The sequence below is a fragment of the Peromyscus californicus genome, unplaced genomic scaffold (genome assembly GCF_007827085.1).
Source record: "Peromyscus californicus insignis strain IS unplaced genomic scaffold, ASM782708v3 Scaffold_15__1_contigs__length_86483966, whole genome shotgun sequence".
NCBI classification, from domain to species: Eukaryota; Metazoa; Chordata; class Mammalia; order Rodentia; family Cricetidae; genus Peromyscus; species Peromyscus californicus.
This window is the reverse complement of record NW_026294447.1, coordinates 80,074,882-80,097,064: the sequence shown is the minus strand read 5'-3', so window position 1 is coordinate 80,097,064 and position 22,183 is coordinate 80,074,882. Positions and strand designations below refer to the sequence as shown.

Below are 22,183 nucleotides of genomic sequence, written 5' to 3'. Positions count from 1 at the left end.
CAAGGAAGACTTTTTGCACCATTCTAATCTTAAGCACTTCAATGTTTTCTGACACTAGATAAATAAGTCTATATTCTTTTCACTGCTCTTATAAGTTGTAATGAATTTGTTGGTTTCTAGACTAGAAAGCAAGTTCTGGGTAAATAGTGACTGGTCTCTGTGCTGGAGTAAAGTATGTCAACCCAATTTTAGTTTGGGTGGGTTGCCGTAGGAGTCAGCCTAGAAGACTAACTATCTAATGATTCCCTGAAGCAGGCCTGAAAGACCAGGGATGTGCCAGGCTCTGAGCCCTGTGGTAGCACAGAAACACAGGAGGAAAAGCAGCAAGCTTCATCAAAATCACACCATCAGAGAACCATCTTACTTGGTAGTACATTAATGAGGACACAGCTATTGAGCATGCAGAAATGGAATATGTAAATAAATAAACCGCTGTTTATAATCTGATGTGCAACTGGACAACTTTAGCAAAGAGTTCGGAAAGGACTCATAGCTTTATGCACAGCAGACAAAAGAGCTTTAAGAAGTTACCGCTGACGATCTGACTTGTATGTGGCTGTCAGCTCATCAAACATAGTGCTGTTCATTTCCATAAAGGCCTTCAACACGTTGTACACCAGTGCCACAATAGCCCTGTGAGGCAGAGAAATAGAAAGGACTGGTTAGTCTTTCACAATGGGGTGCTGAATCAAAAAGCAAAAGGATGGGTTGGGGATTTAGCTCAGTGGTAGAGTGCTTGCCTAGCAAGCGCAAGGCCCTAGGTTCGGTCCTCAGCTCTGGAAAAAAAAAAAAAGCAAAAGGACATTTCTGGTATGCGTTAGCTCCTCCTCTATTATATATACATAAAAAACTTCCCCTGAATTTTTCTCTTTGACAAGTTCATACTCTTACAAAGTGCATTCTGATCATCATAACCCTCCTACACTCTCTGCCAACCTTATTACCCTCACTGCTCCCTACAAATCCCTTCCCCACATTCACATAGCACAAGCTAGCCTAAAGTTCATTATGTACCTGAGGATGACTTTGAACTCCTGATACTCCTGTCTCCACCTACCTCCTGCTGAGACTATGAGAATGTGTCACCACACCTGGTTTCCTATTCCCTTTCAGTTGGACCTACAGTTCATTTGAATTCTTTACTGTTTACAATCTTCCTGAGGGATGGCAAAAATTAAAACTCAAATCTGCCCTTCCAAATTATTGGTACCCAGAGTAGACATGCTTTTTATGGCCAATGCATAACAAAAGGCAAGTATAAAAATAAAGCTGCTTCAGATGTTGGGGAGATAGCTCAGGCTGGCTGGCGTGCGCGCGCGCACACACACACACACACACACACACACACACACACACACACACACAAGAGGTTACAGAGGTTGATGGTATATACCCGAAATCATAGCACTTGGGGGATAGAGGTAAGAGCATTGAGAGTTCAAGGCCACTGTGGGCTACATACAGAGACTATCTTAAAACAAAGAAACAACAAGACAGAGCATTTACATCCTATAAACAAGTGCAAGTGGTTAAAAAAAAATTACTTTCAAAGTAATAACATACATAATTAAAAGTCAGACACTGTTTTAACAGAAATGAGTATCTGAACCACGTGTGTTCAAAGACAGGAGACCAAGCCCCTACAAGATGCTGTCCCAATGTGGTTACATTAGTCTGTCCTTCCTGCTTAGCCCTTCTGTTGACCCAATACTCATGCTGAGAACAGTCAAGCTGGTGCTGGATGCCCTTGGCTACGGAACACTACGCAGCTAAGAAGCCAAGAGGCGGGACTAATTCTTATCAAGCAGATAATGTTGTACAGACATTGAGAAGATTATTCTGTGACAGGCTTGAAAGAGTCAGACTAGGCAAAAAAATGGTGTCTCCCATTTCAAAACTATACAAGGTTGCTTCCATTTTGCAACAAACTCTCCAATCTTACTAAGGAGGTCACGTGTTAGTGGGAGGTAGGGTGTCCGCTGCAGCTTCTGCTCAGTGCCCAGGAGGGAAACTTAGCTAAGGCTCAAGAATGGTCTTTTCCCAGGGGTGGCCCTGGAGAAGACTAGAACTGGGCAGTAACTGACATTGCCCACAGCTGCTCTCCAGACCCTTGGGAGAATGTGTACAACAGGGCTTAACCGCTCTTTTTCAAAGTTCTATTAATATAGAACAAGGTAAAAATTGAAAGAAAATGTTTTTTTATAACTCCATGCAAAAATTTAAAGGCAGATAGGATAGACTTAATTGCACTTACTAATTCTCCAATGCTGCATAACTTTACTGCATAGACATGCAAAGGCATCCCACTATAGAATACTTTAGCCTTCCTAGGGCTAAATTCAACTTGTCCTCAACTGTAAAATTCTGTCCCTCTCCAACATCTAACAACCGAGCTACCGTTAGGAAATGGATATTCCTATAAAATGTAGATCTCTTCAGAGCATCTCCTTACAGCCACTCAGTATTCCCTGATGGTGCCCTTGGAGAAGGCTCATGCGGGCCTTGCTCCCTTTCCTAGCCTCATGTACTGCTCTAGTACTGCTCACCCTAAGGCCTCATGACTTTGCCCTCCGGAGCCCACAGGCCTCGGAACTTGATGGACACTTGAAGACCGGGTGCCTTTTTACACAGCACAGGGATCCCTGTCTGAAGGGGCTTGCCCTATCACCCACATCTACCAAATCCCATTAGCATTCTAGCTGAAGCCAAGCACAATCATACCCCAGCACTCAGAAGGCTGAGGCAGGAGGATCATGAATTTGAGTTTAGCATGGCCTGGACAGTAAGATCCTGCCTTGAAAAAATTAACAATTTAATTTGAGTCCTGCCAGCCAATGCACATCCTTTGCAGCGCCAGCACATTCCCCAAATGTATCTGACTACCTTCAGACAGGCCAGAAATCCTCAAGTAAACAGGTATTTGAACTAAATAGCACTACTTTGTGAAAATATCTGTTTGCTTTTCAGTCCCCAACCAGCAAATTTTCAGGAGGGATTTTTGTCTTGTCCTGTGTGCACCTTTAGCAACAGGCACAGCACCTGGTGCACGGTGAGCTGTGAGACATTTTACGAAAGAAGAGAGAAGGAGGAGGAGGAGGAGGAAGGGAGAGAAGAGCAGAAGGAAGGGAAGGGGCAGAAGAAGAGGCGGGGAGGCTGGAGGAAACTGAACACGTACGGATTCCAGTGCTCCTTGGAGATCCTATAAAGACTGGAGAACATTATGGGAAGGATGACGTTCGAGTTTTCTTCTATCAAACTCATGATGTATTCATTATTCCAGTAATAGAGGGCCCTTTCTGCCACCTTCGAGAAAAGAGGAGGACAAGCTATAATCTCCAAATAAAAGTCTCTTAAAAGGCTATTTTTAAATCACTCAGTCAAAAGTATAATTAAACATTAATAACTCTTTACATTTTGTGAAGATGTATGATCTCTCAGGAAGTTGCCACGTGGTGCATCAGTTTGGGGAGGAGAAGGTTTTTTCCCTACCTGTTCATTTTCCTTCTCTTTGAAGTCTACACCTCTCATCCATTTCCTCGCTCTTCCTTGTATAGTTCCCACACATCCTTACTCTCCACACACACCCTCTCTTCCAGCTCAGCTTTCAGGACTCCTCATCTGGCTTAGGTCTTGTTACACTTTGAGTCTTAAATGTCCCCACAGGCTTATGTTTTGTTTTAAGTAATTTATTTTTATTTTATGTGCATTCGTGTTTTGCCTACACATATATCTGCATGAGGGTGCCAGATCCCCTAAGACTGGAGTTACAGACAGTTGTGAGCTGCCATGTAGTTGCTGGGAATTGAACCTGGGTCCTGTGGAAGAACAGCCAGTGCTCTTAACCTCTGAGCCACCTCTCCAGCCCCCAGGCTTATGTTTTCATGCTTTGTCTGCAGCTTGTGGTGCTACTTGGAAAGCTGTGGGGCCTTCTGAGGTGGTGTCTGTCTGGAGGAGTATGTTGTCTGCTTATTGTCATGGATTCCTGTTCTCTCTCCACCATGCTGCCATGCTCTAATTTGATCTGTGGTCCTGAGTTACTCATCTTGGGACTGAACGCAAATGGCTTCCTTGATTTATGTACATTAAGAAATCATGTTTTGGACAGACGGAGAAATTAGAATCTTTCTAGCTACACCACTCAGCAGGTTCAAAACACTGCTGAGTTACTGTCTACTGATCCCTGAGCACCGAGAAACAGTCTTCACAGAACATTACCACACATCAGCCACTGTGCTGGGTCCACTCACGTCATTACTTTTGAACCTTGTAACTAATGGAGTTGGTGCCGTTATTCTGATTTTATAAATGAGGACTTTGAGAGTCAGGTGATAGATAAGTCACTGGCTCAAGGTCGCATGGCTAGCAAGTGGCGGACACAGAGCCAGCTCTTAATTCTCCCCTGCTGTCCCTAAAGAGCTGATAAGCTACTGGGAAAAGGAGCACCTGTGGTCCTATTTGATGTAAACTGTGACTGGGGCTGCCGAGCAGAATGAATACTCTGCACATACATGCACAGGAGCTACATAAGATCATGGCAGAGTCAGTGTGCATGCCAGAAACCAAGCATGACTCCAGACTCCTGGTCTCCAGGACTGGGAGGAAATCAATCTCTGCTGTTTAAGCTGCTCAGTCTGGAGCACTTTGTTACAGCAACCTGAGCCAACCAAAACAGTATTTCCCCACTCTTTCCCTGCTTTTCTTTTCTTACAAGGACTAGGCAATATCTCACTATCTCACTAGCTCACTATCAGTCTAACAAATTACCTTTCTTTCTAAGCTTTGAGTGTCATGTAAGCCTCTCTTGCCATGTTCTTTGTAAAGGAACCTTGGCCTCCACTACAGCAAAGAGCCTAGTGAAAATAGGAAACTAAACACTCCATGTCTGAGTACTACCCATTTACTATACTATACTATACTATACTATACCATACCATACCATACCATACTATACTATTCTATACTATACACTGTTCTGAACTTCTCCATTTGCATCCAGACTGGACACTCCACACAATGGTGTTCCAGCTACTTTCCCTTTTTGTTCTGTGCAGTACAAGCACTAGCTTAATATACTAACATGTCTTTAGATTTAAAAAACAGTAACAGCCAAGGCCTCTACCGGACAGCTTACAGGGCAGTCCACCATCAAGTTAGAAGTGTGCTTTTACGCTGTTAAACAATCTCTTCAAACGACGGGCAGTACGTTGAGTCTGCCAGGTTGTATGGTGGACTTTCGGTGACACAGCCAGCAGGTCAAATAAAGCACCGTGTTCAACTCTGGTCCCTTCTCTCCTGTGTGGTTTCCAGAGCGCTGCCACCGCCGCCGGGACCTCCTTGAAAGCACACATCCAGGAGCACCTTCCCTGTGCTCTCCTCCAACAGCCACAAGGAGGCAGAGTAGGCCATGGGAAGGTCACGGGCTTTAGCCTTTTTAGCAAGAAGCCACATTTAAAATAAAAATTCAACCCTACTCCCTTGTTAGTTTGGAACCATGGGCAAGGCATGCAGAGCCTTATAATCAAAACAGTGGGAAAGACCGTCATAGGATAACATTCGGCTTCTCTTCTCCTCCTAAGTATCACCAAATACTCCTTCTCAGACACTGGAGAAACTCTAGCAGCTCACTTCATTTAATTTACTCCAGTTACGTCATTTTACTGCTCTCAGCTCTGCGTTCCCGTCATTACTTTTTACAAAGTATTATGAGAACTGAAGTTAAGAGACAGAGCCTGTTGGGGCAGGTGCTCACCGTCCGGTAACTGTGTTAAGGGTACTGTTCTCCTGTGAGAAAATCCCAAATGAAAACACAGTAGCTGGAAAGATGGCTAAGACGCGTAGAGAGTGGACTGACTGCCTCTTGCAGAGGACCCAAGTTCAGTTCCCCACACCCACACGAGGCAACTCACAGCCACCTATAACCCCAGCTACAGGGAGATCTGAGACACCTCTGGCCCCTGTGGGCACTGCACTCATGTATACATACTTACATACACATAATTAAAAAAAAAAAAAAGGAGCTAGATGGTTTTATTTTTTTCAACATAAACAAAGTTTAGCCAAATGGGTTCACATGGTACACACCACTCTGGCTCACGTTCTGTTTACTACTAACCTGAAAATGGGGGCTAGAAACACACTTGGCAATTTGTTTAAACAAAGGTTCTTGGATTTTAACAAATTGTGATGGTTCAATCACATCCAAGATTTCTTCCAGCTCCCCAAGGAACATGACCTATAAATAGAAGCAAAACACAAAATATGAGGTCCATCACTAAAAATCCCACATGATCAATTTTACTTACAATTTTACGAAAAATGTACACATAAAGCCAAAAGGGGGGGGGGGGATAAGAAAGAACAAGGCATTATTCTATTCATTTTGGCCTGGGAGGATAGCTCAGTGGGTAAGAATACTTGCTACGAAAGCATGAGAACCTGAGTTCAAATCTCCAGTCCCCACATAAAAAGGCAGGCAAGCCATAAGCATGCCTATAATCCCCCATGCCATGGGGTGCAGAGACAGGAGGATCTCCAGGGTTTGCTGGCTGCCAGCATAGCTCCAAGTTCTACAAGTCCTTTTCTGGCCTCCGTGTGCAAACCCACCCTCCCCCATACACACAAAGAACATATCATTTGGCACAGGGTATTCTGTTAAAGGAAACTACTGACAGCACTGGGAATTTAACTACATGGAGGCCCCAGGGCCCCAGGGAAACTGGCCTCTCCCTCTTCAGGCCTTTGGAACTCTGCCTGCTGCTAGCAACCCAGATATTTAACACCCCACCTGATCCCACTTTTTAAAATAATGGCTGACCCTCCTGAACAAATGTGTATTAGTCCACACCACCACAGAAGGACACACAGTCACTCAACAAGCAGCTGTCACTCCACTGTGCTCTCAAGGCTGGGACAAACGGCAAACCCACTCATGGTAAAGTACCACACTGACCACGTCAGCACACACTGACCTGCTTTCTATGTCACAGGCTCATACGTGTACACACTCTCCCTCTCCCTCTCCCCTCTCTCTAGAGCACAGTGAATCTCATGGCCTCGGGGCTATATGCAAAAGAAAGCCTGAAGATCACACAATGGAGTGAGATAAATAGATTCAGACAGTTGTATAAATAGAATGGAAAAAGAATAAAAACCAGTTACCTATTTATTCGTGAAAAATAACATAGGGAAAAGCCAAGTAGGCAATTAAAATATGAAGAATGACGCTTCTTTCGTATCTCAAGATGCTGATACAGTGATGATACAGGGATTCCCTTTACCTATGCTGTCAAGATATGGGGTGCCCTCCTGAAGCTGTGGGGTACCCTCCTGAGACTGTAGAGTGGGGTAACCTCCTGAGACTGTAGAGTGGGGTAACCTCCTGAGACTGTAGAGTGGGGTAACCTCCTGAGACTGTAGAGTGGGGTACCCTCCTGAGACTGTAGAGTGGGGTAACCTCCTGAGACTGTAGAGTGGGGTAACCTCCTGAGACTGTAGAGTGGGGTTAGGACCACAGCTGATGTGAGGGAGAGGCTCTTTCCATATGCCTTGTCCTTTCCAAGACACGTCCGTTCTCTTGGGACATAAAGCTAACAGGTGGCCTCCGTTTCCAGGCCAGAAGGAGAGGGCTTCAGATCTGGGGTGGAGACAGTTAGGCTACCTTCAAGCTACTACCTGTGGATTCACTCCTCCCTACACACACTCAGAGCAGGACATGCCTGTTTAGGTGACTGTATGGCACCTTACTCCCAGGCATGACAATTTAAGGGCTGCTGTATACTATGAGACTGCACACAGTAAGCCCTGGGGACTGGAACAGGCTTCCATGCCATGCAGAGTCACTATGAAGTGGCATCAATGGAGCTAATAACTGGACACACAGTGGGGCGTGGCCAGGGGTCACAGTGGCAGAAGCCCAGGGTTCAGAGTTCAGGAGGCAGGTTCTGGCCTATTGGCAAGCTCTTACTCGGTGTGCTCAGGTGTGCTACTTAACGTCTAGAAGCCTCGATGTTATCGCCAGTCAAAAGGAGAACACTGACTGCTGCAGAACTACAAAGCTAGCTTTAGATGAGGCGTGTGCCTGTACATGCGTAGCCCTACTAAGCACTTGGCAGAGCACTTCCTTCATTACTGGCATTCTCTGATGCTAAGTACTTACCTCTTTTTGACTGCATGTTTTAGGCCAAAATTTCATTAACCCCCTAATAACCTAAAAAGGAAAAGGAGAAAAAAACAAGAGACATTTAACATTTCACATGATTTTAATAAAAAAAAATTTCTGAAGTATTTTCACATTATGGAAAGAAAGAAATGGCTTACTGGTTCTGTGAGTGAAGGATCTTTCTCCAGAAACTGTACTATACAATACGCCAGCTGAACAAGAAGGAGGGAGGACAGAGTTAAAGACACACCGCAAAGGCCGAAAGCACACAGCACCAACACGTCTCAAAAGCATCCAGACGCTGGTTTTAACATTACAGTCACTTCATTTAAACCCTCATGAAAAACAAGGCTTTTAAATTTTGTTTCTTTAGAATTGGGATCCAGCTAGGTTGCCCAGGCTGGTCCTGAACTCCTGAGTCAAAATGATTCTCCTGCCCTAGTTTCCTGCGTGGCAGGGACTAGAGCTAGAAGCTGTGTCTTCAAGTCAGTGACAGGGTAACAAGGCTCAGGAGGGATTTTTTTCTTAAAAGAGTGCTAAGATTTCTGAGGCTAATGGAAAGCAGCTGAAACACCTCATTCAGTGCAGTCTGAGAGGATCTCCTTTACATTCATGGTCCATTTACATCTCAAGGTCTGGGTTTTACTTTCTGTGGGGAAGACAACACTTTCTAAAATCTCAGGCAACTGCCTACAATGAAACCTGAAAACACTGTTTCCCAAAAAGACCAAAGGTTCGCGACCTGCCAAGGCCAGGATCTGGGGAGAGCTCCCAGTCTCAACAGGAATGCTTTCATATAACCATGAAATGTTATATCCCACGGCAGAGACTAAAGAGAAGGGCTCAGAAAGATTCCTGAACAGGAAACCTACCCTCTTAAAACACCAGCAGTTTGATGATGTGCTAAATCTGGAACATATGGACTAATTTTTTCTTCACAATACAGAGTTCCACATTTAAGAAGGAACACTCCTTAGAAAAATGTGTTACATTTTAGTGCAAACTCCAAAGAGAAGGGAGCCAGAGGCTCACAGCACTAACATTAAAAACATCACTAGATCAAGTCTGTCCTCCAGTGGCATGCTTCCATGCAGTGCGGTGTTCAGGACAGAGTCAGTGAGGACGACACAGGCTCTGAGTATCATCACTACTCCTTTTATGGACGTATCTGTTTGGTTCTGAGACAACTCACTATTGCCAATGCCAGCCCCAATCTGAAGGCAATCCTTCTGACTCAGTCTCGTAAGTGTTGAGATCACAAGGTATGAGGCACCACATCCTGCAAGATCTGATTCTCAAAGTAATGAAGGATTTATAAAAAGAAAGATGTGAAAACACTGGTAGACTTGCCTACTTGTGAAAGTGTCTACTGTGTGTGCAAAATGCGAAGTTGGTAAAGCAGAGGAGGGGCAAAGGGGAACTGACAGCCCAGGGCAAAGTGAGACAGGACCCACTATTCAAGAACATTCAGTTCACTGGACAAGGCCCTGAGTTACCGCATCCTATCATGTTCTTACACTCTTTACATCACACAAAGTCTACTCCGGGCAATCTTCGCAGCAGGCAGCCTTGTGAACATAGAAGTCTGCTACGAAATAAGACGGAACAAAGTCCATTTCTACCTTTAAAAGAGTTCCGTGATTCTACTGTGTGTAAAAAAATGCATACTTTACTATTTTCCTCGGGGAGAATTTTTAATCCTTAACACACTTTTCTTTTTTCTTTTTTTTTTAAGGAAAAACAATATCCTGGGAAACATGAAGTCCACAAACTTCCTTTTGTTTCAAAAGCTATACTAGCCAGGCGGTGGTGGCGCACGCTTTTAATCCCAGCACTCGGGAGGCAGAGGCAGGCAGATCTCTGTGAGTTCGAGGCCAGCCTGGGCTACAGAGTGAGTTCCAGGAAAGGCTCCAAAGCTACAGAGAAACCTTGTCTTGACAAACCAAAAACAAAAAGCTGTATGTACTGTAAGCCAGGTATGGTGGCTCACCCTTGGAATCCCAGCACTCAGGAGGAAGAGGCTGGCAGACTGAAGGTTCACAGCCAGCCTTGGCTACAAAGGAAGACTTTGTCTCTACAAAAGCTTTGATTTCAAGTTCTACCTGGGCATGGAAGAGTGACAGGCTCCTGACGGTGTGCAGAGGGATCAACACTTTGACCAGGAACTGTTTGTGCTCTGCCTTCAGTGGTAAAGCGAAGCCATTGATAATACTAGGAAAAGAGGAGACAGGTTAGCAATGCCGTCCCACACACTGAACCCAGACAAGCTGCTGTTATGAGCTGGCAAACTCTTAGTTTATATTTGTCCATAAAAACATAGTCAACCCTCCCACCACTGACAGTCAAGACTTTTTTGTTACTTCAACAGAGATCATTTATTAAGTAGGAGTTTTAAACAGAAGAGAATTTGATTGTGAACACCCAACAGAGGACGCTGTGCTTTCACGACAGGCAGACAGTGCCCCGAACTTCTGCCCTCCCTCTGCTCCTCTGTCTAGCCGCCCACCCTGCTAACTTCCTCTTCAAACACAGGCCTTCTGCCTCCAGACAGCACCAGCTTGCTGGCCTGCTCTTCAAACACCCCTGCTATCTCCAGACACCATTGTCTTCATTCTTGAAGCCTCTGCCCAGCCTTGGGAGGTCACTGAGCGGAAGCAGGGAGACCACACTTCCTTTTCTCATCTAAGGAGGAGACTAAGCCATCACCGTCCAGCTCCGTGAGCTCTGAACCCCACACAACAGCTGCCTCGCTCCTCCTCTGAGGGCAGCAGCTGCCTAGAACTCCACATCTGGGCACACTTTCCAACTGATTATAAATCTGCTTTCAACAGATATGAGAAAGGACAGATAACAAATGAGACGCTTTGCTGTCACTGGCCTGACACCCAATCAGACACACAGTTCCTGAGTAAGCTGTGAGCTCTTTCTGGTCTTTGTGGGGGTAGTTAACAATATGTAATTGTGGAACAACGGAACAGAGGTGGGGAAACAGGCTAAACACAAAGGAGAGAGACCCAAGGTACTTGGAGCAAGAAATCCAAGTCAGCACTCCCCTCCACCACCTGAACATGACCTGCAGAATGAGACTCCCCGAAATCCACAATTCACTGCAAACGCTTACCTTCCTAATATTTCCAGCAGTTCAGCTACACCATTGAAGTGTTCTGTTTCATAAACAAACCTGAGGAGAGAAGAAGAGGGAGAGGAGGGAGGGAGGAGTAGACGGGGGAGTGGGGAAGATGTTAGCACGTCTCCTTCAACTCTTGGAGGTTACTCAACAGTGCAAAACTGTCACTGTGCTCTCTTGCTTGCCCACCATCCACTCACCTTAGAAAAATATTGTTAATTTGTTTTCGGATAAATGCTCTAAGCCCGAGAAACTTGCCGTAAATCCTGTGCAAAACTGTTTTTAAATAGTCCCGTTCTCGGGGGTCTTCACTGTCAAATAGCTCCAGAAGCTGTTGTAAATGAAGGTAAAAAGCTGTCAGGGCAGTTTAGTAAAGGATTTAGAAATTCTATCGTCCATCATTCATAATCTCTCTCTTCCCTTCCCTCTTCAGAAAGCTACTAAATAACCATTACGCCCAGTACAACAGCAGTCTTTGGGAAGCCAGCTACACTGAGTCAAAGGCTGTACACCCAGGGAAGAGAAGCATGCTACAGGAGCCATAACAGCAATAGCCAAAGCAGTGCTCACGTGATCAACAGACCATTTTCTAAGCAATCTACACAGGTCAATCCTTCTGTGAGGTGGTTTTATCCTCACCTTACAGAGGAGCAAACTGGGGCACAGAACACTCAGTCAACTTGCTGGTGATGTCAGAGTGAGAAGCGTTAGGACCAGGATTTGAACCCAGAAAGTGAACGCCGTAAGTCTGTGACCTTCAACACTGTATGTCACTAACTCCTGGGCTTATGTTCCAATTAAGCCACTCAGCTCTACCAAAATGCCCAGGAAGATGAAATAATCTAACTCAAAGCAAACACTGAAATTCCCAATGACCCCAGCAATGTTCTTGTTAGTCTGAGTGGTTACACGGGTGTGCTCAGGGTGGAAGTACTCGAAGTAAACATGGGCTATGCCTGCATGTGTGAGTAGCATGCTTTAGGTTCTGGATCAGGAATCCTGATATCCAACCCAACCCTGTAAGGACCACGGGGCCTTGTTTCTGCAGTGCCAGACTAGTTGAGGAGACAGGAATAGAGCTCAATGGGGGAGCATCCTGCACAAAGCCCTGTGCTCAAACACCAATGGGGTGGGGAGGGGGCGGGGAGTGGGGAGGTGTTACCGGAACAGCGAGCATGCCTACAATCCCAGCACTTAGGAAGCTGAGGCTAGAGGATCTTGAAGTTGAGTTTAAAGATAGCTACATGAAATCTGGTGTCAAACAGCCAACAACAACAAAATCAGTTGATTTGAAAATGTATATGGAAATACAAGTCACCTCAAAGAGCCAAAGCAATCTTGGTAGTAAGAGGACTCAGAGGACTCACATTTCTCCAGGCAAAAGTTCAACAAAAAGCTACAGTAATCAAGGGCATGCTACTGATACGTGCTAGATACACAAACAGAATAGAGACAAGAGTCCAAAAACAAAACTTTCAAATTCATGCTCAATTGGTTCCGTGGGATGCCAAGACATTGCGGTATGGAAAGAAACAGTCTTCAACCGAAGGTGCTGGGGCAACCAGACAGACTCATATGAAACAGTAAGTCGGACTTCTAGCTCATACTACAAATTCAAACGGACTCAAAAAGGGTAATCAACCTAAAGACAAGAGTACATGACAAACATAATAACAAATCTTCACAATTCCAAATCAAGTGGTTTTTTTAAACCTCTGACAAGAAATGCATAAACAAAAAAAAGAAAAAGAAAAAAACTAAATTAAAACATCTGTACTTTAAAGTTACAGAAATAAGAGAAAATATGTGTGGAAAAGGCTAGAATTATCTACAATATATAATGAACTATTAAATCTCAATAACAGCACAATTCCATTGGGAGGATAACAGCAGGCAAAGGAGGAGAGGCTCACGGGGCCCACCCCTCTTGAGGATGGACAGGCAGTTTAGGGTTGCTGGGGGAAGGAAAGGTATTTTCTTTAATGGTATAGCTACTGATAAGGTAATCAAACCCTGTAAGCAATCCTAATTAAGCTCACTGAGCTAGCCCCCAAAAGAAGAAAGGGAGAAGGGGAGCTAGCTGAGAAGAACAAGCCACCCAGAAGTAGAGAAGAGACAAAAGAAGGCAGTGGGAGGGGGGTGTCAAAATAATAATATATGAGCCAGGCGGTGGTGGCACACGCCTTTAATCCCAGCACTAGGGAGGCAGAGGCAGGCAGATCTCTGCGAGTTCGAGTCCAGCCTGGTCTACAGAGTGAATTCCAGCATAGCCAGGGCTACATAGAGAAACCCTGTCAAGAAATATATATATAATTATATATGCATATGAACATGTCATTATGAAGCCCATTCTTGTGTTTACATAATATATGCTAATAAAAACAAAAAAATTTTGAGAAAATGAAAACAACTCAACTTAAAAATGACAAGGGATGTTTGAAAAGATATATCCCAAAGACGGCACAGACATGGCAAATGAACACATGGGAAAGGGCTCGATTTCACTAACCATGGAAACACAAACCAAAGGAAGACAGAACTCATCTGATGCTGCCTCAGAAGGAGAGAGAGACAAGAAAAATGTTGACGAAGATGCTGGGGAACCTTCATCTACTGTTAACAAGGACGGAAAATGATTCGGTAGGAAGGCCGTCTGGTAGTTCACAGGTCCATACTTGTAAACAACTTCACTCCCAAGCAAATGATGAACAAGACAGAAAGCATACATCCTGACAAGCGACGGACAGTATGAAAAGCTGCACACACTTGTTCACAGAAGCAATACTGAAAACAGAAAGTTAGAAAACACAATGCCCATCAACAGATGGGAGGAGGAACATTGCTCCTGACGAGAATGAAGTGCTGAGAATCCTCACATTATCACCACCCAGATGAGACTGCCAACCACTGTGATAAAGAAATCAGACACAAACGGGCCTAAGATGCATGGCTCTATTTATATGAAATACTCAGAACAGGTCTAAGAAGGAGTTTAGCTTTCCTCTGGAGAGGATACAATATTCAGCAACTATAGCAGGGATGGTTGCACAGTCCTGAAAGTCTGTTTAAAATTGCTGAATTGGAAGGCTGGGGAGATAAGGGACCTGAGGTCAACTTCTAGAACCCATGTAAATAACCAGGTGGCACATGCTTCTAATACAGCACTGGGAGGAGAGAGAGAAGGACACATGTTGCTGACTGGCCAGCCAATAGTGAGCTTCAGGCCAGTGACAGGCACTGTCTCAAAGCAAACAAAGGTGAATGGCACCCAAGAAATGACTGATCCCTGGCCTCCATATGCACAAACACACATGTGTATACACATCTGAACATGCATCCACCCCCCATTTAAACATACAGATGCAGACTACTGAATTGTAAACTTCAAATGGGTAACTTTATGTTACATAAATTATAATCTACTATTTTGTAAAAATGATAATGAAACTTGGAAGCACTCCTGAATGTTATTAATTTCTAATACGTTCATCACCATTGCAATAAAATAAACCTACTCAGCATGTAAATAAAAGCTGCCTACCCTCATCCTCACAAAAGGCTGTGTGTGCGTGTGTGCGTGTGTGTGTGTGTGTGTGTGTGTGTGTGTGTGTGTGTGTGTGTGTGTGTGTTTATGCATACATGACTATAGATACTTATTCATACGTGAGTCCAAGTGATGGAGATGTAAGGCTGAGGGGACGGTAATCAAATGGACATGCCTTTTATTTCACAAAAGACAGTTCTGGGCAAAATTAATTAATTAAAACTAAAGTCCCTTCGAATATGGCAGGAAGCAAAAAATTGAAGGATAGTCTTCTAAAATGGACAGTGAGAAAGTCCACAAGTTTGGTTTTACAGTGCTTACCATCTGTTCTGTTTGTTCTCCTTGGAGGATTTTGAGTAAATATTTATTAGTGTATATTAAGAGCCAACAAATGGGCAAGGAGGTGCCAGGGATATAGTGATATGCAAGTCAGACATAATCTCCTTTCAGAGACTAGTCTATCAGTGGATAAAAATAAACAAACAGCATAAGTAGTTCAAGATGCTGTACAAACACATAATGGATCTATCCACTCTATTTGGAAGAAATACAGTGACAGAGAAGGCTTCCAGGGAAAGTGATAGCCACACCCCTCCCAAATACACACACCAAAGAACTGGGGCAAGTGTTCGTATTAATCAGCTTTTTGTCACTATAACAAAGCACTTAACACAAACTACTTATGGAAAAGAATGTTCTGGTTTTTTTTTTTTTTTTCTTCTCAATTTTGAAGGCTGAATGTTCAAATGGCATACATAGCCTCACAGCCAGGTCTGCCCTTGACCACGCCGATAGGGGGTCATCAATTACACGATGACAAGGAAGTGATTGTATTACAACTCCAACCAGGAACAGAGGAAAAAGAGAGACTTGTATCTTATTATCCCTTCCAAGAGTATGCCCCAAATGACCTACGGTCCTCCTACCAGTCCCTACATCTTAAAGGTTCCATATCATTTGTCCAAACTGCCACCTTGGGTACCAAGCCTCCAAACGCAAAAGACCCAGGGGGTAGGATCACTTATAGCACACCCAAACCAGTGTGATTTTCCCAAGGGATTGTGGGGTGTGGAAGGCAGCAGCCTAACTGACAGATAACACTGTTAGCAATAACTGTCATATCGCTGCCCATTTAGCAATAAAATAAACAAGTATGTGCTGAGACCTTTCCTCGTGCCATGGATGTCCTTGCTTCTGGGCACACAGAGTGCTGAACAACTTCCAGCTAACTCTGGGAGGCAACCAGTGAGTTAACAATTGACTTGCACAGGAAAGCATTCTACTTCCAAAAGCAAAACACGAGGCCTTAACAGGCCAGAAAGGAGAGGGAGGGTATGTATGCCTTGGATGTACTCATTATCTACCTCTTTATGTAAGAGATATTCAAAATTACACAAGCTATCTAACCCATCTCTTGCATTCCAGTCCTTGTTTACGGAAATTATTAACCTTTTTAAGTTCTATTTTTTAATCTAGTTTCTACTTTAAGTGGTGCAAAAGGGCTTAATGAGTAATATGCAACCAATATAAGAAGAGGTTTGTGGGGGTGGGATGTTAGCAAAACTTGAATCAACTGAGCGTCTGTGTTGCTAATCTGAAGAGTTTAACACTGTATAATTAAACAAAGATTATTTAAATATTTCATTAGGTTCTTGCGGGGGGGGGGGGGGGGGGGGGGGGGGGGGGGATATCTTAGTAAGGACCCTGACTTAAAGCCTTTGCAGAGTCCTGTTAAATGGATCGTCCTCTGCAACAAAGAAAGATGAGCCTGGAAATGCGGCTGCTTCCTGCTAGCCCGAACACACTTCTACAGCCTTATGATGGGGAGGCATGAAGGCCACTACCTTTAAAAGGGGAGGGGGTAAGATGAGTTCTCACTTCCAAAACCTAACACGTATACCAAACAATTAAGAAAACACCATATTCATAGATCATGACATCTCCAATATCACAGGCAACTTGTCAGAGAAAACCAGGAGTTTCCAAATTGCTTACAAAGCAAAGACAAACAGACATGTCAACATGCTGAGTCCAAGCTTTTTTTTTTTTTTTTTTTTTTGGTTTTTTCGAGACAGGGTTTCTCTGTGTAGCTTTGCGCCTTTTCCTGGAACTCACTTGGTAGCCCAGGCTGGCCTCGAACTCACAGAGATCCGCCTGCCTCTGCCTCTCGAGTGCTGGGATTAAAGGCGTGCGCCACCACCGCCTGGCTGAGTCCAAGCTTTAAGAAAAGGCTTCCCTGAGACTAACAGAAATAAACTGTGAAGACTTAGCTGAAAGCTCTTCTTTGAACCTTCAAACGAATAAATCTACAGTTAAATCTACAACGAACAAAGAGAGGACAATGATGGCCTTCCTGTCAGGCATGGAGGGCTTGACCCTCTTCTTAAAAGCTCACTGCAGTGACAGTGAAAGAATGAGAATATAAATACCCCGCCCCCACCTCACCCACCCACCCCCTCCTGTGCCCACCCCATCCCCCAACCACAGCAGAGGGACTGGAGGACAGATCGGACTTGTCAGGGTCTCCCAGCTTGGGAAATGGACAAAAAGTACCAAGCCCCATTGAGTTTCCTCCTGCTCACTCACTCAGGGTTCTCCACCCCTCCAGCAGGGAGGAATGCTAACAAGGTGCCAGTTCCACCAGAGACACTTCAGGGCTTAAGAATGGAAGGCATGTGCTAGATTTGATGACTTAGGTATGAGAAGCACCGATCAGAGCACCTTCAAAGTCTGAAGGAGTCATACCCTCTGCACCCCTGTGCAGAGTACTAAAGACTTCTGGTCTAAGGCCAGAGAACACCAGCAAGTGTTTAGTCTCAGATATCAAATAGCACTAAACAAAGCATTACTGAAGTAACAGGATTTAATAAAATCCTGCATATTTAATGAGTCCTTAGCCAGTACTGTCTCTAAGCTCCCAATTTGGGGTAAGACAGATCTAGTTCTCTTCTGGGGGACACTGGGATCCTGAAGAAAGACCTAGAGGCATAGTAATGCCAGGGGTTCTCAGTGAGCTGACAAGGTCCTGCTCCATTACCCTTCTGTGAGCACCACCTGCCGAGGATCACAGCTGCAGATCCAACCTGTAAACAGCACACAACCTACAAGCATGGGCAGTAAGTGGGTTTAGATAGATGAGCAGGTAATGATGATTATTATGAAGAATCAGCAGACATTCTACCAAAAAGAACAACTCAGAAGAAACAGGAACAATGCAAGGAATAGGAAAAACTTGCAAAAAAAGAAGAGTTCAACATTCTCAGAGATACTAGATTCCTGAAACAAACAAACAAACAATGCTATACCAGATGAAAAATCACAAAAAGAGCTTTTGAGAACTCAAAATGTGATGAAAATAGAAATGTTGGCAGAAGAACGATAACACTAAGCAAGTGAGCAGGGTCACATGGCGGGCAGAAAGCACTGGACAACAGGTCCAGGAGCAGGAGCAGAGACGGGGCAACCAATCCATCCAGAAAGACAGTACAACAGAAAAAAGAAGTATCCAGAAGAACTCAGTGCAATTTTCCCAAAGGACTGTGGGGCAGGGAAGGCATGGATGTGTTCTTCTAGAAATACATCTCATCTAGTGTCGTGCACAGGACGCATAGAAACTTCTGAAGTTAAAGACAAAGATCACAAAAGCTTCCGGGTCTCTAAACAGGACAACACAGGCTCATTTTCTCACTACCAGCCCTGGAAGCCAGAAGTCAGTGAAGCAATTCCTTAAACATCTCAGGACCAATTACCAAAAGCACACAGGTTTATACCTAGCCAAAATGTGAGTGGTTAAATATATGTCTGTATATATGTATTTTTTTTTTCAGACAAATAATCTCCAAAAATTTACAACTCACTCATGCTTTCTTAGGAAACATCAAGAGGGTAAGTTCTAGCAAATGAGAGAGAGTTAAGTGAACAAACACATGTCCCCAATATTGACAAAAGGGGGTCTCAGAATGATCACTGTGGATACAGTTAGGGAAGCAACAGTACAGAGCAGAAGAGGATGAGCATGACTTCAAGGAAGTAGCCCTCCAAAGAAGAAGAAAAAGAAAACTGTGTGTGCGCGCGCGCGTGCGTGCGTGCGTGCGTGTGTGTGTGTGTGTGTGTGTGTGTGTGTGTCACAGAGGTCACTGTGTGACCAACACAGAGGAAAAAAATGGGTGAAACCCTCAACAAGTGCTAACCTTAGGGTTCAAAAAGCTCCATGCTGGACGAGGAAGTTAGCTTTCTGTGACCACACATCAGTGGAAGCCACACATCCAAGAATGCGTGGGCAGCACAGGTTGGTCTTTAGGTTAAAAGGTGGGACAGGGAGCTTCAGAGATGGCTCAGTCTTAGAGCCTGTACTCTTCCAGAGGGCACAGGTTTGATCCTCACACCCATATCAGGGAGCTCAGCTCCGCTACTGGCCTGTGCAGGTGCTCACAAACATATTCACATACATGTACACATAAAGAAACAGAAAAATAAATCTTTATTTTCAAATTGTTCTAAGTTCTTTTTTTTTAGATGAACACAAAGTTGGGTGGGTAGGGAAGGGATCTGAGAGGAACTGAGGTGTGAATATGATCAAAGCACAAGCAAATTCTCAATAAACTATTTTTAAAAAGAAACATGAGCTGGGCGTGGTAGAACATGCCTTTAATCTCACCCAGCATTTGGGAGGCAGAGGAAGGTGGATCTATGTGAATGAGGCCAGCCTGGTCTACCAAAAAAAAAAAAAAAAAAAGAGTTAACCTCACCCTAAAATAAGCACAACAAATCAAACTCCACAATAAAAGAAAAGCAGTTACTGTGCCTAGGGTATAAGCATGGCCGCACATATACACGCACGCACTCACGCACACAGAGTCATTCAAATGCAAACAGTATGCTTTGATTTAGTTATATTTTATGCTGCAACTACAATGGACCTGGCAGAGGAAAAAATCATGTGCACTCACCCTGCTACACACACACACACACACACACACACACACACACACACACACACACACACACACCCCTATGCTTAGAATAGGAAGTCATTAAATAGATAACATCTAAAATAAAAAAAATCAGGAGATAGTAATGTAAACCTACTAATTAGAAATTTGGGGGTAAATACATGCAAACAGCTAGAAGATGAATACCACTATCTCTAGGGTATGAGACTATGGATTTGGAGAAGGAAGAAATAGAAGTTTGCTACTTTTCTTTATAAACTATATGAAAATATTTCAATTATTAAAATAGGCAATACTTTGTTACTTAAAACTGGTTTTCAAAGTCAATAATACTTTTTATGATCATTAAGACTTCAAGCAAGTTCCAGGGCAACCAATGCTGCACAGAGAAACCCTGTCTTTAAAAACCATTTAAAAAAAAAAAAAGAGGGGCTGGAGAGATGGCTCAGTGGTTAAGAGCACTGGCTGCTCTCCCAGAGGACCCGGGTTCAATTTCCAGCACCCACATGACAGTTCACAACTGTCTATAACTCTAATTCCAGGGGATCCGACACCCTCACATAGACATACATGCAGGCAAAAACAGAAAGAAAGGAAAAGAAAGAAAGAAGGAGAGAGGGAGGGAGAGAGGGAGGGAGGGAGGGAGGGAGGGAGGGAGGAAGGAAAGAAAGAAAGAAAGAAAGAAAGAAAGAAAGAAAGAAAGAAAGAAAAGAAAGAAAGAAAGAAAGAAAGAAAGAAAGAAAGAAAGAAAGAGAAATGTTCAAGTAGATAATGACTAAAACTGAGTGTTCTAACATCTTCATCCAAACTGACGAGTGCTCCAATTCGAGCTCCCCGTTTCTGGCTCTGCTGGCAACAGCTATCCTACAATGAAAGGCTGGATCCCTGTGAAACTTCACCTGGACCTCGTGACGTACACAGAGAAAACAGTCAGACACCAGCAAGAGCCACCTGGGGCCAGAGCTGGGGAGCAGCTCAGGGGTACATACCCAGCCTGGTTGCAATCCCCAGTAGGGGCAGGGAGCTCATGAACCTAACTGCTGCTGTATGACATGGGGTGACCACCAGCAACCACCAGAAAGCACAACATGGACAAGTGATCACAAAGATTCATGCCGCAGCGTAGAGCGCTGCTGACTTCAAGGCTCAATGGGTTTCAGTCACGCGAGTATGAAGTTCCCCAAATTGAACTTTCCTACTAATGTCAGTCATTCTATCCACAAAAGAGAAGCCCAGTCCCCCTTGACTGAAGACAACCTTGTGATGACATTTTAAGACAACCAATTTGATCAGAATCTGAACACAGAGCCTGCTGTACTGAATAACGAGGCACGAGGAGGAGATACACAGGAATGGCTACATAGCTCACCGGACCCAGTGTCAACCTGGATGGACAGGGAGTGCTCCTTTTTGGGAAAGTATTAAGAAGTCCAAAAGAAACCAATCTCTGAGCACTCAGAGACAACACATGCAGTCTGCCCAGGAAGCTGTTCTGTATGCAGTTAGAGCAGCAAAGCCCAAAGCCCTTTAAAATACGGGCTAAAAAAATACTGTGCTAGGGCTGGAGGGTGGCTTAGCAACTAAGAGCCTATACTGCTCATCCAGAGGACCAGAGTTCAAATCCAGCACCCACAGCTGAGCAGCTCACCTGCCTGTAATTCCACTTCCCCGAAGGAATCAAAGGCTTGGGCCTACTCAGGCACCTGCACACACATGCAGATACACAATTGAAAATAAAAATATACTCAGGCCATCAGGCCTAAGGACAAGCCTCACCGGCCCCTTTTATAGGTTTTTGAGCTAAATGTTGGACTGAAGATGAGGAGGAATGGGGGTGTTTCACTGTCAGCTGGTGATGGATAACACCCCAGGGCAGAAATAAAGTTTCTAAACTTTTATTTGCTGTAGGCTCTGGGAGACAAATGTAAACACTGTGACATATTCAGGGAATTGGTTTGAAAAGTATCTCTGTATTGGAGTGGAGATTCAAGGCCTCGTGGAACTTCCTTCAGAGGAGAAGTTAAAAGCCGTTCACAGCTTGCTTTGGGCTATGTCCAGTTTTATCTTGAGGTTTTAAATATGTAATATCAAAAGGTCACTTTTGAGGCCAAACAATGATTTGCATAATTTGCATGCTAATTATGTCTAAATATAACTGCAAATGTGAAATACAAATTACTAAACAGCCATCGCCAGCAGTAGGTACGTTATAGGGATATTTGACTTGTGTGTCTCTTAGCAACCACTGACTGTTTCGGATTTAGAGAGTGGTTGAAGGCAATCTTTAGAAACATGCTACTAAAGAGCCACAGTGATTCATCCGATGAAACAATCCGAGGTTGGCAATCAGTCTGCTTCTAAAGGGGGGCAAGGGAAGCAGCAGTTGGAAGAAACCATTTCCC

The 22,183-nt window shown here is 44.1% G+C and overlaps 1 protein-coding gene across 3 annotated transcripts in view; it reads right to left on the bottom strand.

The window, feature by feature from the left end:
• Ppp2r5e (protein phosphatase 2 regulatory subunit B'epsilon) overlaps positions 1-22,183 on the bottom strand; it is a 162,643-nt gene that overhangs the window by 13,219 nt on the left and 127,241 nt on the right. For all 3 annotated transcript variants that reach the window (XR_008218529.1, XM_052739578.1, XM_052739577.1), the window contains exons 6-13: positions 11,486-11,616; positions 11,280-11,339; positions 10,261-10,369; positions 8,317-8,370; positions 8,156-8,206; positions 6,113-6,232; positions 3,176-3,303; positions 532-633 (exon numbers count right to left, since the gene is read on the bottom strand). Coding sequence is in view for 2 of the 3 variants with exons in the window: in XM_052739578.1 (XP_052595538.1) it covers positions 532-633; positions 3,176-3,303; positions 6,113-6,232; positions 8,156-8,206; positions 8,317-8,370; positions 10,261-10,369; positions 11,280-11,339; positions 11,486-11,616 (755 nt within the window). In the remaining variant the exon portion in view is untranslated. The remainder of the gene's footprint in view (positions 1-531; positions 634-3,175; positions 3,304-6,112; positions 6,233-8,155; positions 8,207-8,316; positions 8,371-10,260; positions 10,370-11,279; positions 11,340-11,485; positions 11,617-22,183) is intronic.